Raw genomic sequence first — 13,190 nt, forward strand, 5'->3', positions numbered from 1 at the left:
GGATTTACTGAGTGAAATACATCAATCACAAAGGGACAAATATTGTATGAGACCACTATTGTAAAAAAAAATAAGAAAAGGTTTTCACACTAAAAGAAACATTCTTTGATAATTACTAGGGGTAGAAGGGAACAGGGAGTAAGTCACAACTCACTGTCTAGAGGGTAGACAGTGGGAAAGCTGAAGGGGAAGGAAATGTGTAACAAGTGGAAGGCTGGCAGAAGAAAGATGAGAGCAGGAGACGACATAGGAGTACAACAGTTAAAGGACACAGAGGTAAATTCTGTTATATACACGATCCTGCAATAACAGTGATCTGCAGGTAAATACGTGGATAGATGCACATATGGATAGATGCACAAGACTACATGTGTGAGAGGGAGAGAGGGAATATACCCACACATATATAAAAATCTGACAGGGGATATTTGTACGTGGGTATTTACCTTTGCTGAAAGCATATCCATTAATGTGGTGGAATATACAGGGGGCAAACTTATGAAAATGTCTTAGACATTACCAAACTTTTTGAGGTGATGAGATGCTGCACCTGGGGGCTCAGGACCATTGTCTTAAGGGGACACCATGGTCAATTGACAAAACATAGTCCGTGAAGACATTGTTCTACATAGATTCTACTTTGGTAATAGAGATTTTGTCGGTAAGTGCTGTCAAGTTGGTTCTGACTCATAGTGGCCCTGTATAGGATTTCTGAAGAGCAGCTGGTGAGTTTGAACCTATGGCCTTGCAATTTAAACTGACCTTGTGGTCCAGTTTTTATCCTACAGTATCACATAGGACTCACTATGTATATATATATATGTTTGTGTATATGTATATGTATATATATATATATATATATACACACACACACCTTTGTTGTTGTTAAGTGCTGTTGAGTCAATTCCAACTCATAGCAATATTGTATAGGATTTCTGAGGAGCAGCTGGTGAGTTTGAACCTGCAACCCTGAAGTTCAAACTGACCTCAAGGTTGAATGCATTTCCTACGGCGCAATGGTTTAACCTCACCAATTGCAGTCCCTTCAGTGTAATATCACTTACGCCACTTCTACTTCGTGTTTCTTCTTTCTTCCCCAATCTTTTGGAATTTTGTCCTTGGGTCAATGCTGCCCTTTTTTTTTTCTTTAAGATTTTATTGTGTACTGAGTGAAAGTTTACAGGACAAATCATCACTTTTACATTCAACAAATCATACACATGTTTCATCACAATAATTACATTCCCCTCCATGCATCATGAGTTAACAGTATTTCTCTCTGTTCACTTTAGCTCTTTAAAAAAACAAACACTCAGACATATGTAATGATTTATACTACCAAAAGGGACATTCTGCAATTCTGCCTCCTGGTCACCAGCTTCCAGTCCCTCTCTTCCCATGAATCTAGAATCCTCAGCGGCTCCCCCTCTCCATGTCCCCAACTCTGCCTCCATCTCTGGTGTAGCTGCTTCTCTGGATAAGGGCCCACATTCTGCTTGTGCTCCTCTCCCTTGATGGTCCCAGGGTCCTTTATTTCTGGACTGTAAAATTATCTGCTCCCCCATTTACATTACAAAACTTCTACCTTTACAATTGTGACAGTCACAATTAGTCATGGTAACAATTACTGACTATTGAATCATAAGAATCTTATTCCCATCTCTTTCAACCAGACCTATCTAGACAAGATGACAACTAATCAGTTGGTACTCTTTCTTCCCCCACACCCTCTTAAATTAAACTCCCTCTTGAAACCTTGTAAGCCAGTCATTTCGTGCCTTTATCACCCCATCATTTTAGGTAGCCAATGTCTAAGTTGCCCGTCCCTAGCTATCCTGTGTACAGAGGAGGTAGCATTGATACTTGATTCCACTGGCTGTAAGGCATCCCAACTTCGTAAATATTCCTTTATAAGTGGTTCAGAATTCTGGGACCATCCCCTCAGCCTGCTTGGCCCGGTATTCTGTGTTGTTGCTGACGTAGCTCCTCACTGAACTTCCACCTAATCCACCATCTTGTTTGTTCTCCAGTGCTGTCCTTTTGATCTCAAATATTTGGCCACATATACTTTGTTGTTGTTTTTAAGTGTCATTGAATCAGTCCCAACTCATAGCAACCCTCTATAGGGTTGTGGACTTGAAGGTCAACGAACTTGTTGTTCAGACCAACCTTGCATTAACCTACAGCGCAACACCAGAACTCCTACATATACCATAAAATGATCAAATATTTAAGATCTAAAGGACAGCATTTACTCCAGGACAAAATTCAGAAAGGTTGGGAAAGAAGGAAGAATGGAAACAAGAATCAAAGGGTAGAAGTGGAGTATGTGACGTTATGTTGAAGGGATTGCAATCATTGAGATGAAACCAAGTGTTAGACTTATTGACTGTCAAACTGATAATCTGCTCTGTAAATTCACAGTGAATTCCTTTGTTTTTTAAACTAACAATGCTTATTATAATTCATATGAGGTAGCAGGAAGGTTAAGGTTTGATATAAAACTCTAGCTTTGTCCAAGTGGCTCTGTTTACACCTGGGTAGGGCTCTCCCACATCAGACGCAACAGCTGCACCTAATCTATACCCCACTGTAGATGCAGGCCCGGACATACATGGCACAGACATCAGGGCAGTGGGGACAGCAGTTCTAGCAGGAGGTGCATTTGCACTCTGCAGGAGCCAGAGCCCACACAGGAGCCACCAGTGCCGTAGGAGCAGTTGGGGTCCATTTCGAGCAAGGCGTGTGAGATGGGAAGGCAGGTAGCAAGGAGAATAGTAGGCTGGTGGAAAGTATACTGTCAATAAAAAGTTATTTTACAAAGTATAAAAAATAAATATTTTACAATTACTTTCTGTTGAAGTCCTGTTGTGGCACTGTAGGATAAGTACTGGACTACTAACCACAAGGTTGGTGGTTCAGACCCATCAGCCACTTCTCGGAAACCCTGTACAAGGTAGCTGTGAGTTGGAACTGACTCAATAGCACTTAACAAAAGCACAACTTTCTGCTGAAATGTCTATTGATTCATACAACACATTTTACATAGGAAATAATCCAAGAAGATGGGTTATACAAAGCAGAATATAGCACCAGAATTGGAGGAAGACTCATTAGCAACCTATAATGTGCAGTTAACACTCCCTTGCTTGCTGAAAGCAAAAAGGACTTGAAGCAATTGCTGAAGAAGATCAAACAACAGCTTTCAGTATCGATTACATCTCAGCATAAAGGAAATAAAAATCCTCACAACTGGACCAATATGCAACATCACGATAAGTGGAGAAAGCTTTAGAGTTGTCAAGGATTTTGTTTTTCTTGTATCTACAACCAATGCCCATGAAAGCACCAGTCAAGACATTTGCATTGGGCAAATCCATTGTAAAAGATCTCTTTAGTGTAAAATGTTAAAAATCAAAGTTGTAACTTTGAGGGCTAAGGTGCATCTAACCCAAACCATGGTATTTTCAGTCACTTCATAGGCATGTGAAAGCTGGACAATGAATAAGGAAAACCAAAAAAGAACTGATGCATTTGAATTATAGTGTTGGTTAATAATATTAAATATACCATTATTTGCCAGAAGAATGAACAAATATGTCATGAAAGTACAGCTAGAATACTCCTTAGAAGCAAAGATGGAGAGATGTTATCTTTGGACATGTTATCTGGAGGAACCAGTCCCTAGAGATGAGCATCATGCTTAGAAAAGTCCTCAGTGGGATGGATTGACACAGTGGCTTCAGCAATGGACTCAAACATAGCAACAGTTGTGAAGATGGCACAAAACTAGATCATGTTTTGTCCTTTTATACATAGGGTTACTGTGAGTCAGAATCAACTCTATGACACCTAAGACAGACCTGGCAAGTTCACAGCCGTGAAAACCCTGTGGAGCAGTCTACCCTACACACAAGGGGTCACCATGATTCAGAATTGGTGTGACAGCAACTCATTTGTTTTTGGAGGGTTTTATTTTATTTTGACAGGAACTGTATTAGTTTTACTAATTCAGGAATTTGATATCAATTATGTTAACCTTATTAGCGCTGAGCTACAAACCACAAGGTCAGCAGTTCAAACCCACAAGCTGCTCCTTGGAAACCCAATACAGGATCCCTATGAGTCAGAACTAACTCAGTGGCACTTAGCAACAACAATAACAATATTCAAATTAAACTAAGATGAGTGACTTACACCAGACTTCAGAGGCAGCCTGGGTTCCTGCCCTGACAGGTGTGGTCGGATAACCCCATGGAGGTTAACCTAGACACCACAACTGGAGCAGTGATTCAGAGGAAAATTCTGAGCAGTCAGAATGAGAAGTGTGCTCTTGACCTTGTAAGAAAAATCACAGTGAGTCTTACTGGAAGTGAAATGGTATGCATGTTATGTTAGCCAGAGAATTCAGCAAAGGAGCAGGCTTGTTATACCACAGTTGCTCTTTACCCACCCCTTAGAATGATGTCAGTATCTCCTGCAGAGACTGAGAGGTGCTCCAGTCTCCTGCTCCTTCCTGTTGTGAACCTGAAGAAATGATGACTGCTAAATATGAGGTAAGACGAGAGTGTCCCTTGACTGCTGAGTCTTTTTTTATGGAAAAAAAAAAACAAACATTATTTTTGTTTTTGTTCCTAGTTTCAAATGATTGCTCCATATGACTTTGAGGTCCTCCGAAATCTGGAGCCATGGACAACTTACTGTATTCAAGCTCAAGGATTTCTTCACGATCAGAACAAAAGTGGGGAGTGGAGCCAGCCTGTCTGTGAGCAAACAACCAAAGATGGTGAGTCTTGAGACACAATCTGTATCTCAGCCTACTCTGAGCATTTTAAATAGATTCATAGACACTTTATGGAGTCCCAGTGTGGCACTGTAGGATAAACACTGGACTGCAAGGTCATTTGAATCACGAGGTTTGTGGTTCAAACTCCCCAGCTGCTCCTCAGAAACCCATAAAAGGTCGCTGTGAGTTGAAACTGATTCGATGGTACTGAACAATAACAATAACAACATAGACACTTTATAGGTGCTCTGGTAGCATAGTGTATTATGCATTGGTCTGCTAACTGCAAAGTCAGCTGTTCGAATCCAGTTCAAACCCACTAGCCACTCTATGGAAGAAAAATGAGGCTTTCTGCTCTCACAAAGATGGCCAGCCTTGGAAACAGTATACAGGGTCACTCTGAATGGGAACCGAATACATGACACTCAGCAGCAGCAGCAGATACTTTATAGGCATTTTAAGGTTGGAAGGCTTCGCAGGCCTCACTGTGTCCAGCTCAAATCCCAGTTTGAGAATTCATGTTGTTAGTTGCCATTGAGTCAGCTCTGACTCGTATTGACCTTATGTATAACAGAACAAAACATGGTTCAGTCCTCTGCTATCTCCATGGTATTGGTGTGTTTGCAACTATTGTCAAGTCTGTTGTGTCAGTCCATCTCACTGAAGATTTTCTTCATTTTTGCTGACCCTCTACTTACCAAACATGATGTCTTTCTCTAAAAAATTGGGTTTTCCTGATGACATGTCCAAAGCAGAGTCTCGTCATCCTGGCTTCTAAGGATCATTATGGTTGTATTTTTTCTAAGATGACAGGAATATTAAATGGAAAATAAGATGGATGGATGAGTAGAATCCAGGAACTTCTTTAAGACTTAGGATGTCGGGGGAAAACAAGCAAGGTGGCGGATCAGGTACCCGTGCAGTGAGGAGCTCCATCAGCAACAACACAGAATACTGGACCAAGCAGGCTCAGGATGGTGCCAAAACTCTGAATCACATGTAAAGGAATATTTAGAAGGTTGGATGGCTTACAGCTAGGGGCATTTGTAGCAGAAGCAAGAAATCCATTGCTTTCTAATTCAAGACTCTCAGCTGCTCCTAGAGCTGCCATCTTGGGAGAGACTGAGTCAGGGAAGGATCAGAGTAGCCACGGACGACTGACAGAACCACGGAGACATAGTTGTGGACATTCTTTTTTGGGGGGGATCTGTTCATTGGTCTCTCACTGTCTGTGCACCTCCATTCTGGTGACTAAAAGGGGTGCTTGAGCAAGTGGACACCCATCCCCAACCACAGACGGTTCTACTACACATGCATACAGATCTCCTCAAAATTTAAAGTGACAGTTTCCACTTGAAACCAAATGGCAGGGCAAAGCAACCACAGCTGGCCCTGAAGTGTTTATCAGTTGGAAAAAAGCCTGAAGGGTGTTGTGGAGCTGGACAGGCAGACTAAAAAGAAAATAGGCCAAAAATTAAATCCTGAGTTACGTCACAATGACCAACAGTGGCATCTTGAAATTTCTCAGGAAGAAGAGTGAAAAGAGAGCCCATCTCTTGATCACATCTACCTGGAGGCAACCAGAAAGCATAAAAAATACCAAAATATACACCCATCTAAGTATTAAGGCCACAGATAACTCCTGAATATTTCCAAAAAACAGAAACAGATGACCATATCAGCACATGTCCAGAAACTAGATAAAATGACTGAGACAAATGAGCTAGAAGTAGATCTACACTCCATACTGGAATATGGACAGGCTTTGGAAATGCCTGAGAAGGAATTCAGATAAATGATTATGAAATGTATCAAAACCCTATACAATGGAGTTGAGAAAAATAAGAAGTCAGGAAAGCGCTACAGGAACAATCAAATAAGATAGATACAGCATTGGAAACAATCCAAAACCTACAGGAAGAGGTCCAAATGATTAATAATAGAATATAAGAAATGGACAATATACTGAAAAGGCAAAGGAGTAGAATTGAAGAGATGGAATCCAGAACTAGTGAGCTAGAAGATAAATCTCTCAACACTACTAAGATAGAAGAGCAAACACAAAAAAGGCAAAAAAAAATCTGAAGAAGGCCTAAGATGTGTGTTGGACAACATGAAGAGGAATAACTTAAGAATTATTGGCATTCCAGAACAGGAAGAATCACACAGGTCCATAGAGAAGATAGTTGAAGAGCTTCTGGAAGAAAATTTTCCTAATATCCTGAAAAGTGAAAAGATAAGCATTCAAGAAGCTCAGTGAACCTTAGGAAGGATAACCCCTAATAGAATAGTCAAGCTCTTCAAAATCAGAGATAAGGACAGAATCCTGAAAGCAGCTAAGGAAAAGAGAAGTGTAACATACAAAGGCAAGCAAATCACATTAAGCTCAGATCTCTCAACAGAAACCGTGCAGGCAAGAAGGCAATGGGGAAACATATATAAAACCCTGAAAGAAAAAAACTGTCACCAGAGAATCCTCTACCCAGCATAGCTGTCAATCAACTACGATGTTGTAATCAAAACATTCCAAGATAAACAGAATCCAAGGGATTTTGCCAAAGCCAACTCTGCTATGAAAAGCATCCTAAAAGGAACTCCTGTGGACTAAAAACCAACAAGAACAGACAACTAGAGAATGATGTATGTGGCAACATCACCCTGAACTCAATCGACAAATGGAAGAGTCAAGAATAGAATAAAATTATAAGAACAGATCATCTGGGAGGTCAGTCTATGCTCAAAACAATTACATTGTGAAAGAAGGTAAACACAGAGGAACAGAGATCCAGGTGGTAATAAAATGTCAGGTCAAGTATAGTATAAAATAGACTGTATTAACTGGAGAGAAAAGTTAATGGAATATAATGTAACCACAACAGTGGGGTTAAGGTGGAGAGTTTAACTCGGGTGTTGGGGAGGGCAATACAAGAAGGGGGAGGAAGTGGAAGAAAAAGATAGATAGGGGAAAACTGAGAGAGGTTTGCATGACCTAAGTGGGACAGAGGTAAATAGTGATGCATGCTCAATCTTGAAACAACAGAGCTCTGTGATACAGGGATCTAGACATAGTTTGAAGAGGGGAAATAATACAAAAATGCTTTACTGTCCTATGAATATTGGTTTCCCTTGCCTACTATTGTAAAATAGACACTTGAGTGGGATACATAGGAATGTTGAGAATCATGATTACAGAAAACTTGTAAGCCCGTCTTCAGCATGACTGATTAGAATACTTAACAGGGTTTCTAGAACTTGCCCAGTGAAATAGGCCTCTTGCAAAGCCTTTTCAGTGTATAGGACCTTTGGTGGAATCCTGAGTTCCATCCAGAACCTTATGAGGTGGGACATTTCCACTAGCAAGGACAAGCAGACCAGCCTAGAACAGCTATAGCAACAGAAGATGCATCTTCAAAGAAAGATGATCAGGAAAAACCCAAGCAAAAATGTCAGCATGACTGGTTACTACAAGAATAAGGAAGCTGTTCACCAGGAATCCATCAAGGCAAGCAATCAACTTCCTTCAGGAAAAACTCCCCTCTAAGACTGAAACTCAAAGGGAACACATGAACAGGCATGTAAGCTTGCTGGTGACCACATTGGTCTACTAGTGAGTAGAAGAGGAGGAAAGGCAGCAATGAAGAAATGGACTGAGTTCAACCATAGTCCATTGACTCTCGTTGACCTGGAGATGAGAAAGAAAAGAGGAAGGGCTGGTTGGTCCAAAGTGTGGTAAGACCTAGGGACACTTGAGCCCATCGACAAGAACATAGCCAAAGAGAGCTAGAGCTGAGAGTGAAGCATCCAGCTGATATGAAGTGAGGGGAGATGCACAAGAACACCCAAACTTGCAGACAGTACCCTTTTGACCTAGCCTCGATGGCTCGAAAATCAGAACTTGACTAGAGGAAGATTACCAAAAAAAAAAAAATTTTGATAAGGGAAAATTGCTACAATTTGATGAACCTGACCAATACTCATGAAGGTAGCAACTCTAAATACCAACAGAGAGGGACGGAGTCTTCACATCAAGTATCAATGCTATTCCCTCTGTACACAGGGTAGATAGGAATGGACAACTTAGACTACCTAAAATGAGGGGGCAATAAAGGCACGAAGTGACTGGCTTACAAGGTTTCAAGAGGGAGTTTAGTTTAAGAGTGTGTGGGGGAAGAAAGAGTCCCCACTGAATAGTTTTCACCTTGTCTAGATGGGTCTGGTGAAAAGGATTGGGGTTAAGATTCATATGATTCAGCAGTGAATAATTGTTATCATGACTAATTGCGACTGTCACAATTGTAAAGGTAGAATGTTTGTAACAAAAACAGGGGAGTGGTTAATCTTACAGTCCAAAAACAGAGGACCCTAGGTCCATCAAGGGAGAAGAGCACAAGCAGACTGAGGGACTTTATCCAGAGAAGTAGCGATGCCAGAGACGAGGCAGAGATGGGGTCATGGATAGGGGGAGTGGCTGAGGACTCTAAATTCATGAGAAGAGAGGGACTAAGAGCTGGTGGCCATGAGGCAGACTTGCAGAATGTGCCCTTTGCAGATGTAAATTATATTTGCCTAAGTTTTTTTTTTTTTTAAAAAGAAAACGTAAAGTGAAAAGAAAGAAATACTATTAACTGATTGATGGTACATGGAGGGGATTATAATCAATGTAATGAAACAAGATGTATGATTTGTTGAATATAAAACTGATGATCTGCCTTATAATCTTTCACTCAATCCACAATAAAAGCCTTAAAAAAAAAAAAGAGTTAGGCTGTCAAATCTCAAACTGACCTAATATCATTAGCCACAACTCGCTTATTCCATGACCCTGCCTTCACCAGGAAGAAACACACGTTTGAGTTGAACACACTAGAAGTGTGGGTTAGAAGGAACCACCCCTTGATTCTGGGAACTGACCCTGCAAGAACACAAGCTGGAAAGATTACAAGGTTGCTGCAAACATGAATTGAAAAACACAAAGAATAAGGGATTCAAGCAAGGATGAGGGAGGCTCCTTCAAGCCTCTTGCCCCAAACAAGCACTACATCCATTCAACAGATATTTAAGGTATATCTGCTGTGTGCCACTGCCATCTGCTTGTCAGTTTGTCATAGTGTGGTGGTTTAAGTACTGGCACTGTAGGATAAGCACTGGACCACCAGGTCATTTGAACTGCAAGGTCATTGGTTCAAACCAACCAGCCACTCCTCAAAAACCCTGTGCAAGTTTGCTATGAGTTGAAACTGACTGGAATGGAAACTGATTCGATGGCACTTAAACAGTATCAACATGATACTGGAAGTTTGCGACTGGTTTTTCAAATACCAGCAGAGTCACCAGAAGTACAACCAAAATACTCAGAAGCCAGGGTGGCGAGGCTTCATCTGACTTCATTTGGATACATCATCAGAAAAGACCAATCGCTAGAAAAGATCGTCATGTTTGGTAAAGTAGAGGATCAATGAGAATGAAGGAAAGTCTCAGTGAGATGGATTGACAGTGACTGAAACAATGGGCTTAAACCGTATTTTATTAACCATGAAGGTTGTGCTGGACCAGGCAATATTCATTCTCTTCTATAAAAGGTCACCATGTGTCAGAGCCAGCTTCACAGTAACTAACAAGTATGTGCCGAACACTGTGCTAAGTAATTCCAGAATCAGAAAGCAAATGACTTGTTGATATAGCCTCAGAGTCAACCTGCCATTTCAGGACTCTTTGATTTGCCTTGTGTAACCATGAATAGACATTTTCCCAACAGTCCCTTAAACATTACTTCCTATTTCTAGTGTTTGTAGCAGCATTATCCATAATTAGCAAAAAAGTGGCAGCATCAATGGGCTCAAGTGTGGCAACAATAGTGATTGGCCAGTGTTTCATTCTATTGTGCATAGTGTCACTATAAGTCAGTACCAATTCAATGGCACCTAACAACAGCAGTAACATTTCAAGTCCACTTCACATTCAGCAAGTGAGGTTGTATTATCTTGTAATGAGTGAGGTTGTATCTTGTTAATGAGTCTTCCTCAAATCCTAGTGCCACATTCTTCTTCTTATAGCCCACTTCTTGGATTATTTGCTCAGCATGTAGATTGAATAAATATGTTGAAGGGATATAATCCTGAAGCACATCTTTCCTGATTTAAAACCACTCAGTATCCCCTTGTTTTGTCTGAACAACTGGCTCTTGGTCTGTGTATAGGTTCTACATGAGTACAATTAAGTGTTCTGGAATTCCCATTCTTTGCATTATTATTAAAAATTTGTAATGACCCACACAGTTAAATGCAACTGCATTGTCAATGAAACACAGATAAACATCTTTCTGGTATATATCTGTTGCCAGCAATGATATCCCTAGTTCCACATCCTCTTCTGAATCTGGGCTTCAATTTTTAGCAGCTTCCTGTCGATGTACTGGTGCAACCATTTTTGAAATTATTATCAGCACAAAGGTACTTGCCTGTGATATTAATGATATTATTTAATAATTTTCATATCCTGTTGGATCACCTTTCTTTGGAATTAACATAAATATGGATCTCTTTCAGTCAGTTGGCCAGGTACCTATCGTTTAGATTTCCTGGCATAGATGAGTGAGCACCTTCAATATCATTTCTGTTTGCTAAAGCATTTCAGTTGGTATTCAGTCAATTCCTGGAACCTTGCTTTTGGCCAGTGTCTTCAGTATAGCTTGGACTTCTTCCATCCATCTCTGTATAATCCTGTGCTATCTTGTGAAATGGTTGAACATCTGTCAGTTGTTTGGGGTCCAGTAGCTCTCTATCTTCCCTTTTGGTTTTCTAATTCCAGGTCTTTGCATGTTTCATTATGATACTTTACTTTGTCTTCTAATGGTGCCCTTTGAAATCTCTCTTCAGCTCATTTACTTCATCATTTCTTCATTTGCTTTAGCTATACTGCGTTCAAAAGCAAGTTTCAGAGTGCCTTCTGACATCTGTTTTGGTCTTTTCTTTCTTTCCTGCCTTTTTAATGACTCTTTCCTTTTTCCATATATAATGCCCGGCAAGTCATCAACTCCTCTGGTCATCAATCATTAGTGTTCAGTGCATCAAATCTGTTCTTGAGATAGTCTCTAACTTTAGGTGGAATATATTCAAGATCGTTTTCTGGTTCTTGTAGACTTGTTTTTTTCATTTTATTCAGCTTCAACTGAACTTGCTTATAAGCAAGTGATGGTCTTTCCATAGTTGGCCCTGGCCTTGTTCTGACTGATGATATTGATATTGAACTTCTCCATTGTCACTTTCCAGGTACGTAGTCATCTTGTTGCCTGTGTGTTTCATCTGGTGAGGTCCAAGTGTGTAGTTGTGATTTATTTTGTTATAAAAAGATATTTGCAATGAATAAGTTATTAATCTTACAAAATTCTGTCACATGATCTCCTAAAACTTAAGACACTTACATGCATCAAAAGATTTCACCAAAAGAGTAAAAAGAACCTATAGACTGTTTTTTTTTTTTCACAATGACATATCAGACATGGCACTAACATATAAAATTTTTAGAAAACTATAACACCTCTACAAGAAAAAGACAAACAACGTAGTTTAAAAATGGGCACAGGAAATGAACAGACACTTCTCCAAGGCAGCCAACAAACATATGAAAAATGTTCACAAACAGCCATAAGAAAGATTCAAATCAAAACAGCAAAATTAGATATCACCTCACCCCAGCATTATAGCTAAGTTAAAAAAAAAAAAGAGAGAGAGAGAAAGAAAACAACAAATGCCTATGAGGGTGTGGAGAGACTGGGGCCCCCCTACCTTGCTGGTAAGTTCTACCATTGCAAAAACAGTGTGGTGCTTCTTAAATGTTGGAAATAGCAATACTATATGACCCAGCAATACTTGTACTTAGTATATATCTCCAAGAAATAAGAGCTGTGGGACCAGTAAATACTATAAACACCCATGTTCATTTCAGCATTATTCACAATAGCAAAAGGATAGAGGCAACCTACATAGCCATCAGTGGAACAATGGCTATACAGACTTTGGTACATATACACGTGAGAATACTACACAACAGTTAAGAATAACAATGAATCTATGAAACATGAATCTACATAACATTGATGAACCTAGAGGACATTATGCTGAGTGAAATTAGTCAATCACAAAAAGACATACGTTGTATGAGACCACTATTGTAAAGACTCAAGGCTTTCATGCTCAAAGAAGTATTCTTTGATGGTTACAAGGCATAGGAAAGAGTCATTCACTGGCTTGAGGGTAGACACATGTTAACTTGGGTGAGGGGAGGGCAATATGCAAGAAGAGGGAGGTTGGCAGAAGAATAATAAAGACAGGTGAAGACACAAAGAGGTATGCAAGGGCTAAAGGGGATAGAGGTAAACAGTGATATATATATATATAGATATAGA

General features: G+C 40.0%; 1 protein-coding gene across 1 annotated transcript in view; it reads left to right on the forward strand.

Annotated features, from left to right (window-relative positions):
• The window catches only part of IL10RB (interleukin 10 receptor, beta), a 56,799-nt gene that overhangs the window by 25,885 nt on the left and 17,724 nt on the right, over positions 1-13,190 (forward strand). The window contains exon 5 of the mRNA XM_006862600.1: positions 4,639-4,786. Coding sequence (XP_006862662.1) covers positions 4,639-4,786 — 148 coding nt within the window. The remainder of the gene's footprint in view (positions 1-4,638; positions 4,787-13,190) is intronic.

The sequence above is a fragment of the Chrysochloris asiatica genome, unplaced genomic scaffold (assembly GCF_000296735.1).
Source record: "Chrysochloris asiatica unplaced genomic scaffold, ChrAsi1.0 scaffold00049, whole genome shotgun sequence".
In the NCBI taxonomy this organism is placed as follows: Eukaryota; Metazoa; Chordata; class Mammalia; order Afrosoricida; family Chrysochloridae; genus Chrysochloris; species Chrysochloris asiatica.